Source organism: Leptosomus discolor, chromosome Z (assembly GCF_034619465.1).
Source record: "Leptosomus discolor isolate bLepDis1 chromosome Z, bLepDis1.hap2, whole genome shotgun sequence".
Taxonomy (NCBI): Eukaryota; Metazoa; Chordata; class Aves; order Leptosomiformes; family Leptosomidae; genus Leptosomus; species Leptosomus discolor.
Genome location: NC_141419.1, coordinates 89743200 through 89768624, shown reverse-complemented (window position 1 = coordinate 89768624; position 25425 = coordinate 89743200). Strand labels below are relative to the sequence as shown.

The 25425-nt window shown below is 42.7% G+C and overlaps 1 protein-coding gene across 1 annotated transcript in view; it reads left to right on the top strand.

The window, feature by feature from the left end:
• Nucleotides 1-25425, top strand: part of LOXHD1 (lipoxygenase homology PLAT domains 1) — a 140747-nt gene that overhangs the window by 64926 nt on the left and 50396 nt on the right. Inside the window, exons 19-28 of the mRNA XM_086480188.1 lie at nt 2500-2797; nt 3312-3466; nt 4767-4900; nt 5825-5973; nt 7277-7381; nt 8105-8233; nt 12967-13148; nt 16460-16576; nt 21742-21904; nt 24430-24584. Of these exons, the coding sequence (XP_086336314.1) occupies nt 2500-2797; nt 3312-3466; nt 4767-4900; nt 5825-5973; nt 7277-7381; nt 8105-8233; nt 12967-13148; nt 16460-16576; nt 21742-21904; nt 24430-24584 (1587 nt within the window). The remainder of the gene's footprint in view (nt 1-2499; nt 2798-3311; nt 3467-4766; nt 4901-5824; nt 5974-7276; nt 7382-8104; nt 8234-12966; nt 13149-16459; nt 16577-21741; nt 21905-24429; nt 24585-25425) is intronic.

Here is a 25425-nt window from a genome sequence, read left to right as displayed (position 1 = left end):
ACTTTCAGAAGGAGGGACAAAAGACGTTGAACTTATACTTTGGGCCTCATCACATGTTGTTGTCCCATTTCTTTATCTAGTTGGGGAAAAATTAAACCCCATGCAGAATGCCAAGAACGCTGGCTTTCCCTGTGATCGCACATGCCACAGGCACACGTTGTCAGCCCAACCCTGCGGAGGTTTGCTGCTGTAATTTCTGTGAACGTGTGAGTGCCCCGTGGATTTTACTGGCTGTAGCACTAGTCCAGTGAGCACCGCACAGTCACAGCACTTGAAGTGTACAACACACTCCTCCAGCTGTCGGTCTGGCCAGTATTTAGGTTTGTACTGCAGAGCCCACACCTCTTTCTGAGCAACCTAACAATAAACGGAGAAAAGCCTCAAAAGACATAACTCAAGTGTGTGAACCAGGACTTGGTTAATCCAGCAGGAGGTCCTGGGCTGACGAGAAAAGCCTCAGAAATAACTCAGGTGTGTGAATGAGGACTTGGTTAATCCAGCAGGAGGTCCTGGGCTGACAAGGCTGAGCAGTGGGTGTGCACCCCAGGGCAGTTGGGCATTGTCTCCTGAGCAGGGCCTGCCTATGTCGGACTGCTGTGGTTTTCTGGCCCGATTGCTTGTGTTTTCTCTCCAGAGAAACCAAGGTTTAGGGGAAAGGAGTGGTCTTAGCTCTTGCCCTGATGTGGAGTGAGAGCAAGGACTCCAAGGATGTGCTGTCAGGGCATGACAAAGCCACATCCACCTTTACTGAAGTAAGCTCAGGAGACACCAGCATCTGGACAGTAAAGCACAGAGTCCAGATGGAAGCAGGATTTAAATCACATCTGATGTGCTCACAGCATAAGGCTGTGGTGATGTCTACATTTCCTTGTGAATTTGCTGTCCCACAGAGATGGGGTCTATCTCATGTCAGTTAAGCACCTACTTGGAACTAGTCATGGAAGCTCCCTTGAATTCTCAACGCTGGGATATCCTTCCCGTTGGCCAAATGGAGGTGCCTGTATCCACAGCTTTACCACAGTTTTGTAATGAGTATTTTTGAGATCAGTTCACCTCCTCTTGCCTCAGTTTCTTGCTTTAGAGAGTGTAGTTAGTGATGTTTATCCATTTTTAATGGGTTCTTTGGGATTTAAGATGACTAGCACCTTATAAAAGATTGCTTTTTCAATACTCTCTGTAATTTTAAGGTTAGGTTGCTCCGATTTTAAAGGAAATAACCTTTCCAAAATTTACGAGTAAAAGCTGTTAGCTAGTACCAGATTTATAATAAAACCATATGTACAGTGTTCTGTTTACATAGCCATGCTTATATCCTCTCTCAGATGTTTATTGATGGACTTTAAATTTCTGCCCATTTTCTGTTTGGTTTTTTTTTTTTTTTAATAAGCACACAAGGCAGAAGCTCTGAAGCATTAATAGACAGATCCTCTATCTTTTTCATGATATGAATATTTACAGAAAGATATGGGCAAGAATAAGACTCTGTGACCTGCATGCTAATAGGAAATGCCATCAGTTATAGACAGGGCATGCAGGATGGTTATAGCAAACCTAAGGATAAAGCGGTGTAAGCAAAGACACATTCTTTATGCCAGGACAGCTGGATCAATTTTAGTTTTCTGATAAGCACCTTGTGTGCAATTGATTTTGTTTTAATCTACTATAGAAAAAAATGCTTCTAGACTGAAACCTTACATGCTAAGTTGCCAGATTTCAGCCTGAAGCAAATGTTTGCAAGTTTTATAACATAAACACTGCCTAACAGTATAAGCAATCATCAGAAACAAGTCATTGCTTGATGAAGGATTGCGTGGAGTAAAACCTTCTATCCAATTTTGTTAGGTAGTAATCCAGACAAATAATCTAAACCAACAAGATTTTATATCTGCTGTATTGACTAGAGAGATGGCAATCTTCTAGTGATACAGCCTTCTGCCACTGATGCATTGTAATCACTAATGATTGCATGCTAGCGAAGTGAGAAAATACTTTTCTAATTTTCCAGATGAGAAGGAAGGAAAAAGGGCAGTCCAAGCCGATGGTCTGTGTCAGAGATCAGCTTATTGAGTCCAAATTTACTGCCTTTTTGCTATAACGTTATTGCTTCTTGCCTCATTCATATCTCATGCTAAGTATTAAATGCATCTTATTATTCATTTTGAAAAGACCTCAGGCACTGAGAATCTGTAAAAAATCTAGTATGACATTCTGGCATATTCATTTTAATGAAAAACATAAGACAATACTGGTGAGGTGAGCAACGGGGAAATAGGGAGCCCAGAACATATAGATTCAGCTCCTATCTTCACCATGGTTGCTCTGAATGTCTTCAGCTCAGACTGTTCAGATGAGATTTGGTGATGGAAAGTATGAAAGAATAATACAGGAAGGAAAAAGTAAAGGCAAACTTGCAGGTAAGCTCATAAATTTTGGAGAATACACTTTATGAAGTTAAGATGTCTTATATCCTCCTGGGTGCTGACTTTCCCTTGGTGGCAGAGAGAGGCTGCAGATGTTGGCAGGATTTATAAGATTCGGATAGGCCATGATGGAAAAGGCATTGGGGACGGCTGGTTCCTGGAAAGCGTCACACTGAAGCGGCTTGCCACAAAGATGAAGGATTCTGATAAAAAGAAGAAGAAGAAAAAGAAGTCTGATGAGGAGGAAGAAGAGGAGACCAAGGTGGAAGAAGTAATGGATGTCTATACATTTGTGGCACACCGCTGGTTGGCTAAAGATGAAGGAGATAAGGAGCTTGTTGTGGAGCTGGTGCCTGATGGAGAATCTGCCCTGGAGGGTAAATATCAGAGGGAATGTGCATGTGCGTGTGGATGCAGCAGTTGCATGAAGGATGATAACCACACTGTGGTACTTTGCAGGACCATCCCATTGCCCCAGGCCTGCAGTGTAGCTTACACTGTGGTTTGGTTGATCAGCTCTGGGAAGCAAGAGACAGTGGTTAAACTAAGGCAGAGAATGGAGAAGACAGCCTGAAACGGGAGTATCCTAAAAGACTTCTATAGGATTCCCCAAGGCTTGTCTGGGGCACTTGGATTGTGAGTCCCACAAGTTACCACTGTGGCTGGGAGTTTAGCAAGCTGTAACTGCTTATCTAGTTAATGATGGGGGCTGGAGAAAGCTGGAGCTGCTCATATTTTAAGACAGATGCAAACAAACTCCAGACCAAATCTTTCTTAAAGCTGACTGTGCTGGCATTTTGGGGCTACAGGCTTTCATGGTGAGCCACAGATCTGATGAAATATGACTATTTCTGGGCTCCTCCTGATCTGCCTTCGCAATTTTACTTGCAGAGAATACGTATGAAGTCCATATTCTCACTGGGAATATATGGGGGGCTGGGACAGATGCTAACGTCTTCTTGAGCATCTACGGTGTAGGAAGAGGAGACACGGGTGAGCGTCAGCTGAAAAGGTCGAATAACCTCAACAAGTTTGAAAAGGGCCAGGTAATGTATGAACTCAGCTCACTCAAGCGAGCAGAAGGCTGGCGGAGCTCTCTCAGTTATCACACTGGCCATTCATTACAGTCTCCTCTCTGCAAGGCCTGGCTTCTTCTTTCAGCTTAAAGCTCAAATGTGTTTTGTTTCTTAAATACAGTATTTAAAGCAAAATGCCTCAAAACATTTTCCAGGGGAAATCCATTTGAATAAACTGAACACCAGTTCTATACCAGAGCCACCTTTTGCATCTGCTTCCTGTAAGCATTTTGGTAATAATGTTTCCTGCCAGGAATACTTGAAAACCACAAACTTTAAATTAATATTGGAGAGTGCTTGTGAGGCAGCTCAAGCATGTCAGTATTTAGATTGCAAATATGTTTCTAAATGTTCTACTCAACCGGTCAGGGAATAAAAGCAATATTACACGGTGTGCTTTAATTACATTATAAACCAATCCAATTAAACAACATCTCTTGTAGATGGAATATTTGCCGTAAAAATGTTTATGAACAATTAACGAGCTACTATTATAGCCAGGAATAGTTCAGGGGATAATTTTGAATAACGAAAAATTACAGAAACAATAAGCAGCTATGGAAATCTTGCAATCAGGAAAAAAAAAAAAAAAAAGAGTCAAAGGTTGTTAAATAAGCTGTTAGCTGTGGTTTATGAGCTTGGCACCAGTGAAACTGCAGCCTGCGCATGGTTCTTCACTCTGTGGGTAGAGCTCCAAGCTGCGAATGTAATGTTCTCTGCTCTTGGGAGTAGAAACCCGAAGTCCACCAACAAGTTAATCATGTTAAGATATTTGAAGTATTATGATTACAAGGACCATCGTGTCATGCTGATACAGCTGATAAATGAACCTCTTGGTTGCAGTCAATAACAAAAGGAAGAAATTGTGTGGTTTGAAATAGAGCACATGGAGGTGCACAGCAGAGTTTTTGTGGAGTTAATATGTTTGTGTCCAGTTCCAGATTCAATCTGGGGGAAAACACTAAGCCTAAAAGGAATGAGATCTAGGAGAGATGAGTTAAACCTAGAGCTAACTGAAATGGGGATGAGGTAAAGAAAGGAGTGAAGAGTTGTGTAGCTCCGTGGCTGTTACTGCCTCGTAGGAGGCAAGCATGAGTGTTAACGGGAGAGCTCACAGCTCTGTAGTTATTTTAGTACATCCGCCCAAAGAATACAAGGAGGACTTACAAACACCTTTTGTTCTAATGGAAAAAATATTACCCTTGGCTATTTACTGCCTTTCTTTTCCCCTTTCTGGGAAACAGTTATTTGCCTCTTGCCTCCTGTGCAGGTGGATGTGTTCACCGTCAAAGCCATTGACCTGGGTGAGCTGAAGAAGCTGCGGATCCGCCATGATAACTCTGGCGCTAGCCCAAGCTGGTTCTTGGAGAGGGTAGAGATTGTTGACCTCAAGGAGAGCACCACGTGAGCAGCCTGTCGGACCCTTTTCGTATGGTCAGAAAAGGGGCCACGTTCTCAGGGGCCTGCAGAACTGCGAGAAGGCAGAGGAGATGCAGAAGGGCGTTGTTGCAGCTCCTCACCAGCTCACAGGAAGCAGGCATCCTTTGGGAGCCTTGTGATGATTATGCTGTCATACTGAGTGTGGGGCCTTTCTGGGGTACCTGTGTGTGGGGTTTTGCTGTCCCAGCACCTATGCAGCTTGGGGACCAGCAGCGTTTGGAAGGAAACCTCAACTTTTCTCTGTTTCTCCTGGGAGGGACTCTCCTTCCTGAAGAGGTCCCCTTGCAGAGCCTGCGCTCATGTGTTTCTTTTTCATGGCTGCACTCTGGAAGTCCCTGACCTCGCATTTCGTTTGTCTTTTGTACCTAATGCAAAAATCTGGACCAAAAGCAAGTCCTGGTCTAAGCAAACTGCCATGATTTTCCCAGACAGCTCCATGAGCAAAGCCTAGGCTGTTAGAAACCTGAAATACAGGCTTGCCTTTGAGCTGGAACATGCTTGAAGTCACATGCTTAAAAGTTGCACAACGCTCTGGAGGGTGGGACTGCTCCTGGACCTCAAGATGGGTCCTCTCTTCATAAACATAAAATGCCTGGGAGACCAGACGTTCCCTCGAGTTATTTAACTTTTTCTGGAAGAGAAAGCTAAGAGGAATCCGTTATATGGGGCTGACAAGCTCAGAAACAGCACTTTTCAATAAGTGCTCACTAACCTATTTACGAATTTAGTTCCCACAAACAATACCAGAGCTCAAGGATGAAAACAGATGTATTGTTCAGCTTTGAGTAATTTTATTTTTTTTAAGTAGCCTCTGATCTGTGCCTGTTTATTTTTATTAAAGCCTGTGAAGTCCTGTGTAAGCGCTGGGTGCTGCTGTCATTCTTGTAGGTATTATTTTCCATGCCAGCGGTGGTTAGCAGTTGAGGAAGATGACGGTCAGATTGTGAGGGAGCTGGTCCCAGTGGATGAAGCATTTGTAAAGAAAGATTCGGAAAATGATGGCCAGTCTCTTGCAACGCTGGGCCTGGAACAGAAAGGTTTATGTTAGCCTTGTATTTCTTCCAGTGTGGGGTTGAAAAAGAACCAAGTTATTAGCACTGCTGAGGGCTTTAGCGGTTAGTGTTCACTGGGCTGTGAGTAATTCTGCACCAACCATGAAATTTTCAGGTGTGAATGAAGTGTGAAGTGCATGTCAGTGGGCGAGGAGCGGACACTCCTCATTTTTAGGTAATTTAATCATCTTGCAAGATTGGACCCAAAGTGAGAATGCTAGGAAGATGGATAACATGTTCAGTCATCATCTCTCAACTGAAATGTGCATTCATTGCTGATATGTAAGGTATAAATCCCAGCCATTTCACGTCATGGTCTGGGATGGTTAAACATTTAAATATGAAACCAAGCAGAGAGCAAACATGACCAGAGAAAGGGAAGGGGACTAAATCAGTTTCCCTTTCTATCTTGCTGCTTGTGTCCATTGTCCTCAGAAATAACTGTTTCTCTCTTGTACATTGTTTTGCATGGCAATCATAGAGCAATGACACACTCCTGGGTCTGATGCTGATAGGTGCTGAGCGCCCAGCGCTTTCATTGGCTTCACTGACAATTAAAGGCCTTACCCCTCCACCCCCTGCCCCCAGATGCTTTTGAATACATGAATAATTTCCACAAACTGTGTAGCCAACAAATTTCCATAAATTGGGTAGCCCTTTGGTTCAGGAGGACGTTCTGGCTGAGCAGCATCTTGGAAACGTGTGTCTAACTGTGGAAGAAAGGTTTCATTTTGGAAATCTATAGCAGGTTATTGCAGCACAGTGAAGGCTATAGTAGACTTTTCCACATTTTTTATGTTTCCTGCACTTGCTAGATGATAGTGTGATAGAAACCTCCCTAACGATGCTGTTGTGAAGGGTGTGTTCGTGAATATGAATTGCGTATGTCAAAGTGCACACACCTTCTGGTCCATGTTATACGCACATATATTATTTGGTGCTAATAAAATAAAGCGGGGGATGTGGCTTTTTTAATGAAATAGTACAGGCAGAGGCAGCTTTGAGGAGCCGTAGAGAGTCCCAGGAAGCAAATGGGAAAGCCTAAGCACATTTCTTGTCTGTAGATATGCAGACAATGTACTGAATGACTGGAGCAGTAGAAGACTGCAACCAGATAGTCCAGATCACCCCAGGAGGTACCACAGCATACAACAGGCATTAGAGATTACAACAACATGGCTGTAATAGGTCAAAATAAAATCCAAACCAAACACACGTATGCAATGAAAAGTAGAGTTAGCTCCTGCTCAGACTTCACACTCTTAAGTTAAGATACTTTATCTGACAGCTAAATCAACAACATACACGGTGAAAGTGAAAACCGGGGACAAGAAGAATGCTGGGACAGATGCCAACGTCTTCATCACTCTCTATGGAAGTAAAGATGATACAGGTATGCCTTCATGTGATGGAACAGGATAGCACCTCGCTGCTGGATACCCAAAAAGACAGGTCATGGTTTCCTTCCGTTTCCTCAGTACCCATTGCTCACTCCTTTTTAGTACAACTTCATGCTCCCGCTGTCTCTGCATACATGGTGATAACCGGGAGCATGTCACCAGCTGCTGTAAATCGCTGTCGAACTTTGCGATGCTGATTTGCACCAGCTGCTGATCTAAAGGCTTTAATTTCAATTATAGAAACAGCACAGTTGACTGGGAGTACATTACTGAGTAGTGAATGCAGTGAGTGATTTGCTTTCCTCAGCAATGAATCAGCACGCTCCTGAAATCCAGCTCTCCTCTGCCTCTTTGAGTGGCCCAGAAGTATTTAATCAGCTGACGAGCAAATCCTCTTGGAAGCAGTGGAGCTGTGTGAGCAGTGACTAGGATGCCTGCGAGAGTGACAGGGAGTTGGTGGGTAGGACCAATTTCTTTAGCTCTGAACACAGCACCACAGCATCGTCCCTGTGGCATTGCCAGAGGATCACTCAAGAAAAGAATTCTGTATATTTTGGGTGTTGATACAGATTTGGGTTCAGAGGGAGGGACAAAGCTCAGATCTTGAGACGAAAAGCCATTTTTTACGTTTTAGCCGTTTCCCTTGTTCTGCTGTTGACATTCCCAGAGGATTTGTTTCACATGCTGAACAATGTCCTTTTGCATCTCCACAACAGGGATAGTCAGCCTAAAGGCCTCAAAGATTAACAAGAACAAATTTGAGCGTGGGAAGGTAGATGAGTTTACAGTGGAGTCTGTGGACATTGGAGACCTGAAAAAAATCAAGATAGGCCATGACAACAAAGGTAAGATAATCTGCTTTGTAATGTAGTATTTCTAGTGCATCAGGCACATTGTTGTATAAAATAATCTGCCTCCAAGATCCCCCAAATGTAATTTCACTTTCGGTGATGGATCCTTGCTGTCATTTTGGCTGTTGCTGCCACTATCTTTGCTGCTAATACCATTCCAATGGCTGTGGCAGCAAGAGCACAGTGGTGGCAACTTGCAGGTAGCTTCACAACCTCTCTCTCTGTAACAGGCTCTTTAGTTTTGCAGCCACATCTTTAGAGTGATTTCTCGTACATCACCAAACCTCATGCTATTTCTTGCCACACGTGGGACCTCCAGACCTGTCTCATTTCTTTATCAGTATTTTTGTTGTTTCGATCATTAAGTCTTGGCTGCTTTTTAGACAAGATTGTGTCTCTCCTACAAACAAGGGAAGCAGTGGAAGGACACACGGATTCCTTCCCTATGGCGCACCAAGGGAGATATCTGTTGATAACTCTTCTGTCTTATTACAAAGACAATTTAGTCTATATGATGGAGTAAATAGCAGTTCCACATGTGCATCTTTAACCTGACACATATAGAAATGTAAAGCAACATCAGCCCAAACCTGGACAATTGCTTGCAACAATCCTTATGGCATCTGTTCTATTTTTCCATTGGCAAAATAGAGGAAGATTTTTTTCTCAGAGGTCCGGAATGCAATGATTCATTTGCTGTTGTCCATAAAGGCTCTGTGGGTTATTCACTGTTATCTCTCCAACCACAGGTAATTCAACTGGCTGGTTTCTGGAATGGGTGGAGATTGATGCCCCATCGCTGGGACAGTGCCTCAAGTTCCCTTGTGGCCGTTGGCTGGATAAATCAGAGGATGATGGAGCCATTGAGAGAATTATCTTTCCTGCAGAACTGCAGACGAGAGAGTATATCCCATGTGAGCAGAATACCATTTCCCCAGGGTACATCCATCATTAGAGAAGATAAAATCTCACTAGCTCGTGCAGTTTTATAGGCTTGGCCCCTCCCTTGAATTTGGTTTGAAAACTTTATAAATACGCCACATGCCAACTGTGCCAATTACTACAAGAAGGTTCCTCTGAGTGCTCTAGGCTAACATTTCATGTATTTGCCAAATCAGAGAGTCATTAGAAGCCTTTTGGCCGTGTATGATTGTCTTTTTACTCCCTCTTGCCCTGTCATCTCCAAGTCCTCAGTCCATTCCAAGCTGTCTTCCTTGTCTCCAGTTTCCCTTTGATCTTGCTCCATTCTAATATTGCTCTTTCTGTTTTCAAAGCAGACACTTTGGTCTTGCTCCCAAGCCTTGATTCCTGCAGTGCCTTTGATGCTGCATGCCCCTCTCTTGCTGAAAGACTCTCTTCCAGAGTTTCTTCAGCATGGAGTTTTTCCGATAGTGTTTCACCAGACCGCCTCTTTTGATGTGGTCCTATTTTTCCTTACTCTTCACTTCATTCCCCTCTAAATTAATGTTTGGGGTTAACTCTTTTGGGTGCTCCTTCTGAGTACTAAGTTTATAATTTTTGTGACTGCTGTAGCACCTCAAGCTCAGGCACTTCTTGTCCTGTCTCTGGAATATCGAGAATCAGATAACATGGCTTTCTTAAAATAAATGACTGAAAACATTATTTTGCTTATTTTGTAGCCCTCTCCCTTTTCAGATGTGCATCCTTGACTCTGTGCAGGGTTCTCACAGCCCTGGGACTGTATTAGACTTGTCCCTCCCTGATTTGCTTCATTTCAACTTGTTGAAAAATATTTCCTGGTCCACCTTCAAGGGACTATCAAAATTGCCTCTTTCCCTTCATTCGGTTGGATGCCACAATGACGAGGGATGAGTTCTGGACCTGAGAGTTGATCTCCACACCATGCCCTGCCAGGTGCTTCCTAGGTCAACCTGAAAAAGCGATAAGTTGTTCACATCAAAGCTGTCTCCTATCTCATTGCATCCCTCATGGTGTGCGTTGACGGTATCAAAAGCCTGACGTCCTGCAGTTCCTTATTTAGACATCAAAAGTTAGAGTTGCCCAATCTTTTCTTTTTCTGCCTCAGTTTCTTTCTTTGTAAGTAGTTGCGAGAATAACCACACAGAAGACTATCACCTGCTTTGGCTCCTTCTGTTTTACTGTCAACACTGTGGTTCATGTCGAAGGTCTCTTTCACAGTGGCTGGCCAACCCTCCAATGTCCAGATCGTCATATCCTGCAGTCTGTAAGCTAAAATCATCTTTCTTCTCTGAGGATCTGCCAACGTTACTTCTTTGTGCCTCCCTCATGCTTTGACCAAGCTATTTTTTATTTCTCGTGTCTTACTTTCTTTGCCTAAACTGTCTGGAGTAGGAGAATGGATACTCTTTGCTCCCTTCCTCACTTTTGTCAGTCAGCTGGAGGACTTAATAGTCTTTGTGTCTGAAAAAATAAATTGGTAGATAGATACAGTGAATACGTTCACAAGAGTGGGTATAATCCAGAGGCTTTTTGCATGCTTCTCATCAGGTTTCTCCATGTTATGCCAGTCAATATTTATTTTGATGCAAAGATTGACTATATAATTCATTAATGTCCTTGTATATTACAATGATGTAAGGGTTTCTGGCATACCATGTTTTTGAGTACATAGTTCGTGTAAACTGGATTTTTGTCAACAGTGCACATTCAGCCTTTGAAAATAGTGAGGCCTCTCTGGCAAAGAGGTTGTAACGGGCTCAGTGTCAGCCTAGGCTGTTTCACCATTTAAACCATTCCCACTGTGCTGTTTGCTGCATTCTGGTTTCCTGTTAACCTGGGGGTTTCAGTTTGCCAGAGGTAACTAAAACGGTTTGATTTGTTTTATGATGGCTCGTGCCTGAATTGTTTCACACCAAACCAATGATGAAAACATGTCATCGTCAGTCCAATTAAAATCATCCTTGTGGGGATACAACTTTAAAAGTGCCTTGTAAATGAAATGGGCGTCTGACAGCTGAAAGTTGTGCAGCCAGTGACCTTGTTACGGTGCTGCTTTGCTGATTCAGTTTTAAGCTGAAGTTAATATTCCAGCAACAAGAACAAGCGCCACGGACTTCAGCAGAGAAGATCATTTTTAATTCATAATGTGTAGCATGTGATTTTTGGTCTCCGGGATTTTTTTTCCCCCTCTTACATGCTGGAGAAACTAATCCACTTTACTTGCAGCACAGCAGAGCACATTTCATTGGGTTGGGCAGAAAGAATATTAAGTACTTCTAGGCTGACTCTCTGTAGAAGAAAAAAGTCTTCATCTCTGTTCTCCTGAGGGCCATATTTAGAGAACCTGGGTTTTTAATGAATTATTAGTCTCTGATATGTATAATCAGAGTTACTCCAACAGTAAAATAGACACGGTGCCAGAAACCTCTCTACCCTAACAGAGATGCTGAACCTGAAATATAGCATGAAGTACTGTAGTGTAAATAGCCAGGATGACTGAAATTGCTGCAGTGTAGGAGGATGCAGATGACAAGCAGCTGAGAAAAGGGACGGAAAACAGTGGAGGTGGAGTGAGTGGTGCATGGGAAAGGGATGGCCAGGAGCAGATCCTGGTGACAGCGCTGGGTGTCGAAGGCTGTGCTTATGGGTAGTGATGTGGACTGCAGGGATTGTGTCTGATTATGGCAGGAGAAGTCCCTGCAACTAATCAGTGGTGCTCAAGCCTTACCTGGTATTTTTCATCTATAGATTTGAAAAATAAAGGAGATAGGGATAGGATTCAGTTTGCCAAATGGCACAGCTGAATTTACATGTCTTCATGACAGTGGAGTGTCTGAATTCCCGTTATCATCAATAAATGTTTGGTCGTTCACAGAGGGTAGATTTGGAGAATGATCCAGGTAAACCCAAGGAAGATGCCTTCACTTGCTTGTCTAACTCTTTCTGCAAATTGCTTTGGCTTTAGTCATTACATCTGGAGATGTACACACCTATTTGATGTGCAGACACGTAAGCATAGGTTTCTTAGTCTGTGAGTAAGACGCCATCTCACCTTGGAAACGGAATATTCAGCAAATCTGTAGCACAGCCAGGAACAAAGCCCCAGTCTTTTTCCTGGGCCAGTCTTATTTCTGAGCGAGTCTGAGTCAAGCTCCGGCAGGATTCAGGTCTGAGAAGCTGTGAAGATAGAGGAGAACAATAGGAGGCATCAGATTTTCGGGTCATGGGACATTCTGGAGAAACCAACCGCACAGAATAAGGAAGTGCTTAGGAATTTGATCCTTACTGTTCTGCATTCACCGTCGATCTGGTAATAATTTAACCTGGGTGCCTTGGTGTTACAGAGAAGATGGTATTGAGAGAAGACTAAATCAGAGTGGACAGCAGAGGGTTTTATTTCTTTCCATTATGACTGATTTTTGTCACTTGTTTACTAATGAAAATAATAGGAGATTGTTTTATCAATAAGGCTGTCTTGAATATTTATAAACTTCCTCCACTTGGCTTAACTTCATCCATCTGCCTAGTTGCTCAAAAATTTGTGAACTCGCCTTTTGCCTTGGTCAATTGGCCTTGTAGGGTTGAAGGAAATTCCTCTGGAGTGTCATAGTAGTGACCAGATTGATAACTAAACGACCACAACTGTGTGATTCCTGCCCTGTCCTTTTTAGCTATTGAGTTTTCTAATTCAGATTTTGTTTCATGAACATTTTCTTAGGAGCATTGGTATGCTGGTTACTAACTTCTGTCGAATTGTTTTAATTTTCTTCCATTTCCTAAACCAGTTGTTCCTTACGAGATCACGGTCTACACCAGTGATATCTTTGGAGCTGGCACAGATGCAGATGTGTTCGTTGTTCTCTATGGAAGCGATGGGATCTGCACTCAGCAGAAATCCCTGTGCCTCAACAAGAGAGAGCAAAGGATGTATTTTGAAAGGAACTCGGTGAATCAGTTCATTGTGGAGGTAAGATCAAAGGTGTTTGTTCTCATCTTAGGTCACCCTAACGGGATTAAGAAAAGAAAATGGAGTGAAGTGGGAACTTTTACTCTTTTAGGGAAAGCTATTCAGCTCTTTTACTCAAAGAATGTGGATTCAAAACTCTGTTCTGCAACAGACTTACTGTGCACTGGATCAAATCTTTTCTCACTGACCTCTAGTTAGTAGCAACTCAAAGGTATCAACATGCAATGTCCCTGTGGCCTAATGCCGTGTTAAGCCTTGCATGTCTCATATGAGGAATGGCTGAGGGATCTGGGAGAGAGCCTGGAGAAGAGAAGGCTGAGGGGAGACCTTATCACTCTCTACAAGTACCTGAAAGGAGGTTGTAGCGAGACAGGGGTCGGTCTCTTCTCCCTAGTAACAAGCGACAGAATAAGGGGAAATGGCCTTAAGCTGCACCAGGGGAGGTTCAGGATGGATATTAAGAAGAATTTTTTTACTGAAAGGGTTGTCAGGCGTTGGAACAGCCTGTCCAGGGGGGTGGGGGAGTCACCATCCCTGGAGGTGTTTAAGAGACGGGTAGATCTACTTCGGGACATGGTTTAGAGGTGCTGGTAGAGCTAGGACAAAGGTTGGACTCGATGATCTTGAAGGCCTTTTCCAACCGAAACAGTTCTACGATTCTATGGTTCTATGAAGGCTGGTGCAATCTTATTGTGGAGCTGAGATGAACCAATATATGGATATGGAGGCTTGCCCTCCCAGGCAAATTTGAGAGCCACTTTGGAAGGCCTTCACATCTTCCATTTCCTAGACCATACTTCGTAAAGAGAAGGGATCAGTCTCCATGCATGCCAGACCTAATAATCGTACCTCTCCATATTTGTTTTCTCCTGCAGTTGGCAATACTTTTTGAAAGGTAACAGGAACAAAATGCTTACATTATCTCTAAACCTAGTTGCCTTCTGTTTAAGGTCCCTTTGCATCATTTCATGTTCCTATTTCAGCAGATCACGTTGAAGGGGCTGGTCCCTGGTGCTCGCTACTTATGTAGCACTTCGTTTGGGATGGATGGTCTGCTCATTTGTTCTAACTCTACGGCAACCTAAGCATCACGCTCTCTTCCTCTGCATCCTTGGACAGAGAGACCACGACTTTGCTGCAGACACCATCATTTTTGAATACCTGAGGCTAACTTTTTGAAAGATCTTATCAAGTGTTTCCTGAAGTGTTTGCACAACTGTATGCAAATAGTAAAACACATCAATGAGTGAACTCATTTACATCTACAGTATTCAGCAATTCCTATTCATAATATATTCTTATTGCTAAAAATTTGTGAGAGGCAAAAATATAGGCAGTCCTGCTCCGGTCTATCATTTTGGTGCTGCTTCATGCCCTTACCTTCCCTCCCTGGCTCAACACCAACAGTAACTTCGTAGAGGACCTTACAGCCTTTCTGTGTTTTGAGTTTGATTTTGGTAATTTTTTTGCAATTAAAAGCAAGTCTTAAACTAAACATTTTAACAAGTCAAAATCCTTCCACCCCACATTGTTGTTATATGGCATGACTCATAAAATAAATCCCCAGGGTGATTGCTCAAAACCAAAGAATAGGACTTATTTTGATGGAGTTTCCACACTGTTTTTCTTAACAGAGGTTGCGTTAATCCATAGGTATAAATCTTAAACTGAGTGTTATTTTTATTTCTTTATTCCATAAGATTTATTTTAGGTTTGGTAAAATTTGAAACATCAGTGCTTTTCTTAGATGAAACAAGTGAAAATGCAGTTTGTTCTCCAGATTTATAACATCATATTAACCTGTCCCCAAGCTTCATTGTCTCTTCACCAGTTCCTCTTGCTGCAGGAAATGAGGGTGAAGTGAAGTAGATTAATCTTTCACCTACTTGTGTAGAGACGTATTTTGGAATTCAACAGACCTGAAAAATCATTTGGGGATCTCAGGAAACACAAACTGAGAATCGCCCCTTCGTTGTAGTGTTTTTAACTGCCTCTACCATTTTGTAGTTTGCAAAAGAGGCAAAAAAGATTAGAGGTTGGTCTCAGCCATGCTCCCAAGTGATGATTTGCTGGAGGTGCCTACAGCAGGGTAAAGACCACTTCTTTAACATGGATCTTTACTGGTCAGACATCACTTTATTGCTACATATTGACTTTTTAATACTAAAAAGATATGGAAAAGGAACAGGAAGTTCAATGAGTTCTTTACCTCATCGAAAGATGAGAAAGGAGAGGAGAAAGGAGAGGAGAAAATAATTTTCCCGTAGTGTATACTTGTGTGCATGCACAAGTTTTAGAAAAGGGTTTGGATCATTTAATTATTTTGCAATGATGCTTATGCTGTCTAAATTCAGGGCAGGGCTAGTGAAGTCAAACCCAGTTTGTTCAGAGTGTGAACTCCATGAGCAGTGCTGTCAGTCTTACTGAGTTGAGTCTTCTGAAATTACTGATGTCTTTGCTTCGGTATGGAGCAATTCTGTCCATTGGGAGGAGAAGGGAGGAGTCTTCAGTGGTGCAAATCAAGATATTTGGTTTTCTCACATTTCTAGGAAAAAATTACTTCAAGTCCAATGGACAGCTCAGTGTGCTTATCCTACATGCAAAGGAGGTTTGCAGCCAGCTTTGTTTTTTTAAAGGCCAACTGTACATAAGCTTGCACTGAAATAACAAAATACTATTACTTAGGGGCAAATATCATTTTTCCTGTTCAAGCATTTGGAAAGAAGGTGACTTAAAAGTAATGAACTAGTAACAAATTACTCAAGTAATAAGGTGAGGCATAAAAAACCTGTAGCTACTTCATAAGATAGTGATTCTGTTGCCTTGCTTGTAATGGCATTGGGATTCTGTGATAGAAAAGGAGAGAGATAATATAAAATGTCAGGCTGTTAGTATTGTACTTTGACCTCTAAGCTATTCTTCCAGTGTTAGAAGAGTGCACATAAGTGTTTAAAAAAGAAAGGGCTATAAAAGGAACAATTTAAGATTGAGCAGCATTGCAACATCTAAAAAATTACTTTCATTCCCACTCATACAGAGAAGCCTGAGATTGCTGCTATGCAACCAAACCTAACTCCTACAGTGAGTAATTTGTGTAGAGCAAGAAACTCTCAATTTTTGGAACGGAAGTTCAGGGAAACCCTTTAGCTAACATGCAAGTTAGGGCATAGTTGGCTAATATTTGCTCTGCTGGGACTTCATACAGACTGTAAAAATAGAAATATGCTAAAGAAGTAGCGTCTCAAGAGTCGCCTGTTGTTCGTGCCGTAATTTTTCTCCTTTTTTTTTTTTTTTTTTTTTTTTTTCTGTAGTTGGAGGATGTTGGTGACATTATTGAAAAGATTCGCATAGGACACAAGGGTGGAGGACTGAACTCCGGATGGCATTTGGACCGTGTGGCGATTCGGAGACTGCTGCCAAATGGAAAGGTAGGCTGCAAATCCCAGCACTCTGCAATTTGTTTCCATTAGCAGCCGTTTCTCTTTCCTAAAGCGCATCTTCTGTATACAAAGTGTGATTAACAGTGAAAAATGGCTCCCTAAAGAACAATGCACACTAATGAACTTGCTGGAGCTTGGGGATCTGGGGACAACAAACATGTGTTACCATGTTTTATACTTCAAATGCTGATTATAAGACTCTGCCATCATTGCTTTTTAGAAAACGCAGTTCTCATTGTACCTTTGACTAGAATAGAGTTATTTTCTCCTGGCGGTGGATGGGAGCAAAGCAGTGATGTTGCCTGTCAACCTTTTGGGGGTCTTCGCTATTCTTTATATCACTCTTTGCTGGCTGGACTGATAGGAGATTCCTGGGTTTCTACCCATTGCTGTGCAAATACATTTGCACAGAATTACAAGGCTGAGCAGATGCCCCTGTGCTGCACTCAACACTGCTTCTGGACAGCCCGGAGTGCCCAAGGCTAACAGGTATTGGAGGTTTTGGGTGGCATGAGAGGCCAAAGCTTCATATTTTCATGTGTGGTTCTGTTTTGAACAATCCTGGGGAAGGAAGTGGGAAGTGGGTGTACCATTTTAAAATAAAAAGTATCGTTGCTAAATGTGGACAAGAAATAATTTCATCCATCCTTTATTTCTGGAAGAATAAATGCAGGGAACCAGTAAAATCAAGACAAGAATAATGTCTGTCAGTGAAAGTCGCTGAATCGCTCACATAAAAACCACCAAGTTAGGTCCTAGGACTTTTGGTTGTTCATGTCAACAGGATTAAGGCAGTGCAACCAGATTGGTCATGCTGATCTTGTCCACATAAGAAACTGTTCCTCGGCCCTGCTTTTGGGTACTGGCTGTATGAACAGGAACGTAGCTGGCTGCAGGGAAGTTCAGAAGAAAGTCACCTTTTCAGGACCAATTCAGAACTGGATTTGTAGCTGTGTTTGGGAACGCCTGGGCTCTCTCCTCTGTCTTGTCCTTTCTCCTCTTATTCCAAAAGAAGGTCAGCTTTCATCTCCACCTCAATGTTCAGGTCTGCCCTCTCTTGAAGTGACTTCTAATATCAAGCATTGGTGTAAACATGGCTTGCACAATCATAGAGTCATAGAAGAGTTTATGTTGGAAGGGACCTTAAAGACCATCTGTTCCAACCCCCCTGCCATGGGCAGGGACACCTCCCACCAGACCAGTTGCTCCCAGCCCCATCCAGCCTGGCCTTGAGCACTTCCAGGGAGGGGGCAGCCACAGCTTCTCTGGGCAACTGTGCCAGTGTCTCACTGCCCTCATAGTGAAGAACTTTTTCCTAATATCTAATCTAAATCTCCCCTCTATCAGTTTGAAACCGTTACCCCTCATCCTGTCACTACCCTCCCTGATCAAGAGTCCCTCCCCACCTCTCCTGCAGCCCCCTTTCAGCACTGAAGGCCGCTCTAAGGTCTCCCCGGAGCCTTCTCTTCTCCAGGCTGAACACCCCCAACTCTCTCAGCTTGTCCTCATAGGGGAGCTGCTCCAGCAGCCTGATCATTTTTGTGAGCCCCCTCTGGACTTGCTCCAACAGGTCCACATCTTTCTTACGCTGGGGGCCCCAGAGCTGGACACAGCACTGCAGGTGGGGTTTCACCAGGGCAGAGTAGAGAGGGAGAATCACCTCCATTTACCTACTGACCCTGACGATAGATTTAGGGTCAAAAATAGAAGCAGCAGGGTGAGGAGAGATGTTCCTAGTTTAAATATCCAGTTTTTAATAAGCTGTTTTGCTCTTTGTCCCTTTGTGCTGCTGAAAACCCCAAATCTTGTGGCACCAGCAGAAAATTGGAGGTCTTTGAGTATCCGGAGAGGAGCTGCAGAGCAGTGACAAGCTCAGTGATGTCCTCAGTGATGCTATGCTGGATCTTTCTCCTATTTATGAAATGACAAAACAAATACTTCTCTTGATGCAGTCCAGGATACAGTTGGCTTTCTGGGCTGCAAGCTCACATTGTCAGGTCATGTTGAGCTTCTGGCCAACCAACACCCCCAAGTCCTTCTCTGCAGGGCTGCTCTCAATCCCTTCATCCCCTCTATTTGTGCTTGAGATTTCCCCGACCCAGGTGCAGGACCTTGCACTTGGCCTTGTTGAACTTCATGAGGTTCGTATGGGCCCACCTCTCTTAGTGAACCTACCTCTTCTCATCTTGCTTCCTTCTTCAAAATTTCCAGGATATATTTTGCTCTCTTTGCCTCACGATCCACTCAAAGATCTGCCTTGACCCCTCCTCATCATGCTCAAGCCTGTATCCTTCTGTACAAGCTTCTTCACAAGCCAATACTCGTTGATTTTTTTCTCATGATCACCTTTTTGCCAATCTGTTACTATCGGACCCTTTATCTGTGTATTGACTAACCCTTGCCTTATACAGCTTTGTCAGGTTAATGAACAAGATGACATTGGTTTTGGAGATATTATTATTGGTCATAGGCTAGGGAAGATGAAGGGGGGTATGATCAAAGGTATGAAAACCAAGGGAAAAGAATTCCTGGGCTGCCTCTTTCTACACCTACCGATAACTGAGCACCTTCTGAAGCTCCCGAGAGCTCCTTGTGGGGCGCTTTTCCGTTAGCCCAGAAAGGGTCTCAGGGCTGCCCAGCTCTGCGGTCATTACAGCAGCTTTGAAGGACAGACGAAGAGAAACCTGAGAAGTTGGAGGAAAGGAGAAAAACCATGAACAACTTAAAAATGGAGAGATTTACAATTCTGCTGATCTTTTGATTATTGCATGGGAAAAAAGAAGAAAGCAGAGCACTGCGTGATGCTGCTGATCAGCCGCAGGATATTATGACCTGCCACAGGATAGCAATATGCTGCCAACGCTTCTAAAAGCTGTGCTACCTGATTAGACTGCTAAGATGTGTCTAGATGTATCTGTAATGCTGCAAAAGAAAAATGAGGTCAGTAACTTTTCCGATTAAATTGAAAGCGCTTGGGTAGGAAACTAGGATTGTTGCATGCCAATAAAGCTCTGTCTTGGCACGCCAATTATATCTGATAATTATATTTCATTTGTTACAACTTGGAGAAGGGCAAAGCGCTGACTTTTAGCACACTATCGTACCCTGCTTCTAGCTTAGGGCCAGACTCTGATGAAAAAAATTCTGTTCGGAGCTGCAAGAGGATTTTACTGTGGGTAACATAAAACAGTGCACTTTACGTCACTTAAATATTAATGCAATCACTAACAAGGAAACTCCAATAAAAACTGTGGCAATGACATGGTGATTAACAATAATGATACAATTAACTCTTGCAGTAACTGCACATTATGCCCCACTGAGCAGGCACTCAAGTCCCTAGATATCCTATTACCAAATAAACAGTGTTCATATCAATGACACGTACAGCCAACACTATGAATGTTTAGGAGCAGTTAAAAGCTTCAGCCAGAGACATGACTGAAGTGAGATCTCTACTGGGAGGAGAGAGTTTCAGCACTGAAGCGTTGCTGTGGAAAGCCCTCTCTTCCCAGATTGTAGGTGGGGAGCTAAGCGCTGTTCACTGGCTCAGCATACAGTGGGATAGTACAGGTTATGTGTCAGACAGCCAGTGCAGAAATGAGGAGGTCTCAGAAGTAGTGGTGTGGCCAGTCATTAGGTCCTGTATTTTGCTTCTGCAGCACAAATGACACTTGAGAGTAAAATATCTGAAATCACCTAAAGCGCTGCCAGTTTTGCGTGACACCATTTTGTACGAGCCATGCTCCAAACCTCCTTACGGAGCTAAGCATTGCAAGTCTGGGGTTAAACATCGGCACCGCAGGGAGCAGCAGGGAGGAGGAGAAATGGTGTTTTATTCACAGCAGCAGATTTGGGCTGTGCGGGTTCAAAGGATGATTCTGCTGCAGACTCAAGACACTCGGTCACGCAAGCCCCTTGAAGGGGTTCAGGTGCTGCAGACCAACATGTTTGGGGTCTGTGCGTGGAGGTGCAGTGACCTGTTTATTCCAGGTTAGCAGTGACTGGACTGACTGACCTTAGGTGCACAAGCTATTCCTCCCCAGTGTCAGGAAGGGCAGGATCTGGCAGCTGAAGGCAGTACAGTAATAACAGTATTCAATACTGCTACAGTGGCAGATATTCCCTTCTTTTACTATATATTAGTATTTTAGTATTTAAATAGTAAAAATAATGAAGAAAGGACCCTTTGTTGGTTTGATAAATAATTACACGAGAGTAATTAAAGTGGATAGTATTTATAGGTATGTTATATATGAAAGTGATGGCACACAGAGGAGTGGAAAGTGCTACTTAGGAGAGAAATGAAGTGGTCAGTAAGGAAAGGCCCATTTTTTTCTTCCTTTATTTAGTTACCATGAGATTAAAACCAACTTTTTTTTTTCTGTTCAGACTTGTGGGCTTTACAACTTGCACGATGGCTCATGCCCCTCTATGGAGACATAGCCTGGGGTGCCCAGCACAGAGAAAGCCGCCTGTATCTTGCCATCTTGGAGGCCTTACGGGAGTCTGTTCTTAATGAGTAGTCTGGGATTGATTTTGTTTACCAAGTGGAAAACACATGTTCTATTGTTTTTGTTTGTTTGGTGATAGAAATCATATTTATTTCCACCAAAGTGAAGTCAAAACAAAAGATCGAAAATTAAATCACTATTTTTCTCCTCTTAATGCTTGTATGGGAATTGCCTGGAAACCAGCTTGAGTCACAGAATTATAGGGCAAAGCCTTGAAGTACTGACTTAGGAAAAAAACCCTGCTGACTTCAAAGAGAATGCTGCCTGAATAAGGATTGAAGAGGGATTGCAGAGTCTCAGTAAAGCACAGCTTCAGCGGGAATGGTGCAGTCCTGATTAGGAATTTGCAAGATCAAAAACGGGGAAGGGCAGAGACCTACTGGATCTTACAGCCAGTCTCACGCAGCCATTGGGAATATTGTTCTCTGCTACACATTCAGTGCTTCTTCTCAGAGTCCTCAGATGTCCTCTTTCTGGAGGAAACATATTTCTATATACTATTTCAGGTCTGCATCTACATACACATGTATACCTACATGAGTTGAAAATCCTTGCCTGCATGTCAGAGTATTTTCAAAGGGGAAATGCTAACGTGTTCACGTTGTTTTGAAGAGATTATGTCTGTCATGTTTACTTCAGGGCTCGGAAACTGTCACATTTCCATGTGAAAGATGGCTCGCAAAGTCTGAAGATGATGGTGAGATTGTCAGAGAACTGGTACCATCTGATATTTTTACTGAAAAACTCATGAAGGACGGGACGCTCAAGCAGATAGAGGAAGAAGTTGAAGACCCATTGGAAGGTAATACAATCCTAGGAGTAGGTAGGGACCTGTTCATCTGATGTTTTGGAACAAAACTTGTGGGTATGTGGTTCAAGTAAGGCTGGTACAATGGTTCACATTTCTTTCCCTTCCTGTTCTCTGGCCTCTCTTATCCCTGAAGTACTTCTATGCAATAATACCATTATTTTCCTACAGGGCGTTTATAAACCTGTCACAGACACCCTTTCACACAGGCGTAGTTTGCACATATCCTCTGATGCCTAACAAAATTCTTCCATCTTGTCCTTCAGGCTCTGCGGACATCTTTACTTGCTTGCCCAGCTTCACCAGTCTTGCACACTCTGCCCCTTCCTCTCCTACCCTAACAGTCGGATTCATGCTCCTTTTCCTCCCAAAGTTATTTTTTCTATGGCTCTTTGGGTACATATGGACACTAAAAATTTGGCTCTAGGCAGCCACCCTCACCTCATTAAAGTACCTCTGGGAAGGAGAATAAAATGTTCACATTCAGTGTCCTCCTGGTAGCTGAAGCAACTGAACAAGAACTGAAGTTTCATCCTAAACTCGTTGCTTCTCTGTATGCCCAGCTATGCCTAACTCTTTTTTCCTCTAGAACCTTCTTTTCCCACCCCGTGCTCCATCTGCCCTTGCGAAAAGTCATGAACCTTCCTACAGCCTGAGCAGAGCAAATTGGATTCAGATGGCATCTTCATTCCTGGCTCTTGCATCTGGCAACAAGATGATTCAAAAGAGAAAATCATTCCTCTCCGTGTTTCCTTTCTCTCAGAGTCTGATTTGCATTTACAGTCCACCCGTTGTCAGGGTGGAATTTATTTGGGTTGTAAGTGTTTTCCATTGCCAAGGGAGGAGACGCCTTGCTGTTTTTTGCCTTTGCACTTCCGAAGAGACAGGTGTACTTATTCCCTTGTTAGGGACTACATGATAGTTCATGGGAGATTATTTTCCTACAGAGGCAAGGACAGTTTCAGTATCAGTTAGTAAGTGGCATTGATGCTAGATGCCTGCATGACATTTTCTTTAACTTACTGACTTCCGTTGCCCTACCTTGCACTAGTTACCTTGTGTTAACTAACCCAGGTGACTCATTTTTCCATTCTAAAGGCAAAGCCTTAAAACAAGTTTTACAATCTATGGAATACGTTTTTTTTCGGATAACTGAAGGTTTCTTTTGGCTGGGAGCTAGGGCTAGTTTTGCTAGCTTCTGCTTTAGATATAAAATATCTGAGACGGGAGTTACATCCTCTGCATCTGTATGAGTCCACACACATCTTGAGCACTGACGCAGTGCAAATGGCAGCAGTGGAAGATCAACTTGTGGTGTTCTGAGGATCGTATTTTGTATAGTAGGCTGCATTCAGTCCTGAAGGTCTCCAGAACTGGCAAGCAAATGCTAAAGAGGAATGAATTGACTAATTAGACTATATGCATTGCTTACTTCATTACTAATGTAGTAGTTGTCCCTCAAATGTGAAGCCGTAATTCTGTTGGACATAATGTGAAGAGGCAAACCAGAAAACCTGGCATTGGACCTAGCTTAGTGAATGGTCATGATCCATTTCTTAGAGAAATCGATGGAAACCTTTCAGGGATTATGAAGCAGAATAGGCCCTATTTTACTGAGAAACTGAGGTAAAGAAGAAAAAGACAATCTTTGCTGCTGTTAAAGTCCAAAGAAGATTTCTGACTAAGACTTTGTGCCTCTTCCTCATTTGCACTGCCCTGAGATTTGCAGGGAGGCGTTCTCTAGGGCTTGTATGCCACCAGGGTAATCAGAGACTCCTACAGTTTGTAATTGTTTTCCTGGAGATGATGCTTTTGGTAACTGTTTGTTTTCCCTGCGTAACTGGGAAAAGAGTAACAGAATAAAAATAGGAGTATTTAACAGGTTTAGTAAAGCACATTACTAAAGATTTGATGAGGTTTTATTGGATCATCATTGAGCAAGCTAAAGAGAAAGATACTTAAAAAATACAGCTCCAAAACTTCCTTAATTAAATACTGTCTCAGCAAAAGGACCCAGAAACCTGTTCTCTTTCTGTTTGGGGAATTTATAGAGATACGTGCCATTAACTCTGGCAGTAATTGCACATCTGAATCCCTGGAGTTTGTTTATGGAAGATGAAGTATTAAGAATTCACAACACTGAATCACTTGTTCTCGGAGGTAGCTCCCTTGAGCCTTAGTATGAAAAGGTGCTGAGTTCGCTCACCTCTCTTGACATCGCATCCAGTAATAACCATAATGATTCTTTGCATTTTTAGCTGTGATCTATGTGATCAAAGCAATACACAGGCATTGATTAGAGGGAGAAAAGGAAAGTCAGCATATTTCAGCCCAGTGGTTCCCCAATCTTCATATAATTACCAGAGGCCTGGAAGGATAAAGCATGTGCGATTTTGAACCTCCAAGTACTGAGTGGTGAATGGAAAGTTTGGGGACCATTTTCTTAGGTAAATTCGGTATCTAAGATCAACCTTAGTAATTCTCCTGGCCAGAAATCACTTCTCCGTTTCTTTCTGCAGTTCACACGTACAAGATCAGCGTGTTCACTGGAGATATCTATGGTGCTGGGACAGATGCTAATGTTTTTCTAAATATCTATGGAGATCTCGGGGACACAGGAGAGAGAAAACTCAGCAAATCTGAAATGAACTTCAACAAGTTTGAAAGAGGACAGGTACAAACACAACGGGTTAATAACAATTTCCATTTCACAGTCTTTAACTTAACAAGTCCATTACTATTTTTATAGGTTGAGTTTTCCTATGAGAGATTAATTGATTGATTCCATTTGCCATGTTCATTACCTCTTAGAATGCTTTGTATGGATTGTCAGCTGGGTATTTTAGCTGACAGGCACTGCGGCAAACGGGTAGATGTTTCTGTGAAGTCACTGATAGACAAATTATGAGCTTGGTCCATATAAACTGGCTTGAATTGTCCACTGCACATTTAAGCACACAAAACCTGCCGTCTCTCATTCCCATAGACTCTGTGCAACTGATTCCTATGTACGTAGTACGTATTTTTATTCACTGCAGAGCATGATAAATTGATGGGACCTAAACTGCAGCTGTGTTTGACAAAATAACTCTAAAGTGGTACTCTGTGGTCAGTCCGTGAGTCATATTCGCAGCCTCATACGGAGATACTCAGATGTAATGATGGCAAAGATTGTCTTGCTTGCATTGTGCATACAAATCCAACGGAATTACAAAGGGAAGCATACTTACAAATCAGGATGTAAAATTCCAGAAATTCAATATTCTAATTGGTTGTAGAAGTAATTTTTTTTGCAGCTCCCCTCATAGCAGAAGCAGGCTTCAAAATGTTTCCCTGCAGAACACTTTTAGCATACAGATATGCCTCTATAGACTGCTGCAAAGCTTTTAACCAAACACCATCGTGTAAGATGGAATTTAAACACATATTGTGCTCTGTAGTCTCTGTTTACTTTTGTCCAGTAGATGATCTGTTGAGAGCTCATTAACAGAAGCAACTACTATTGAACACCTTGC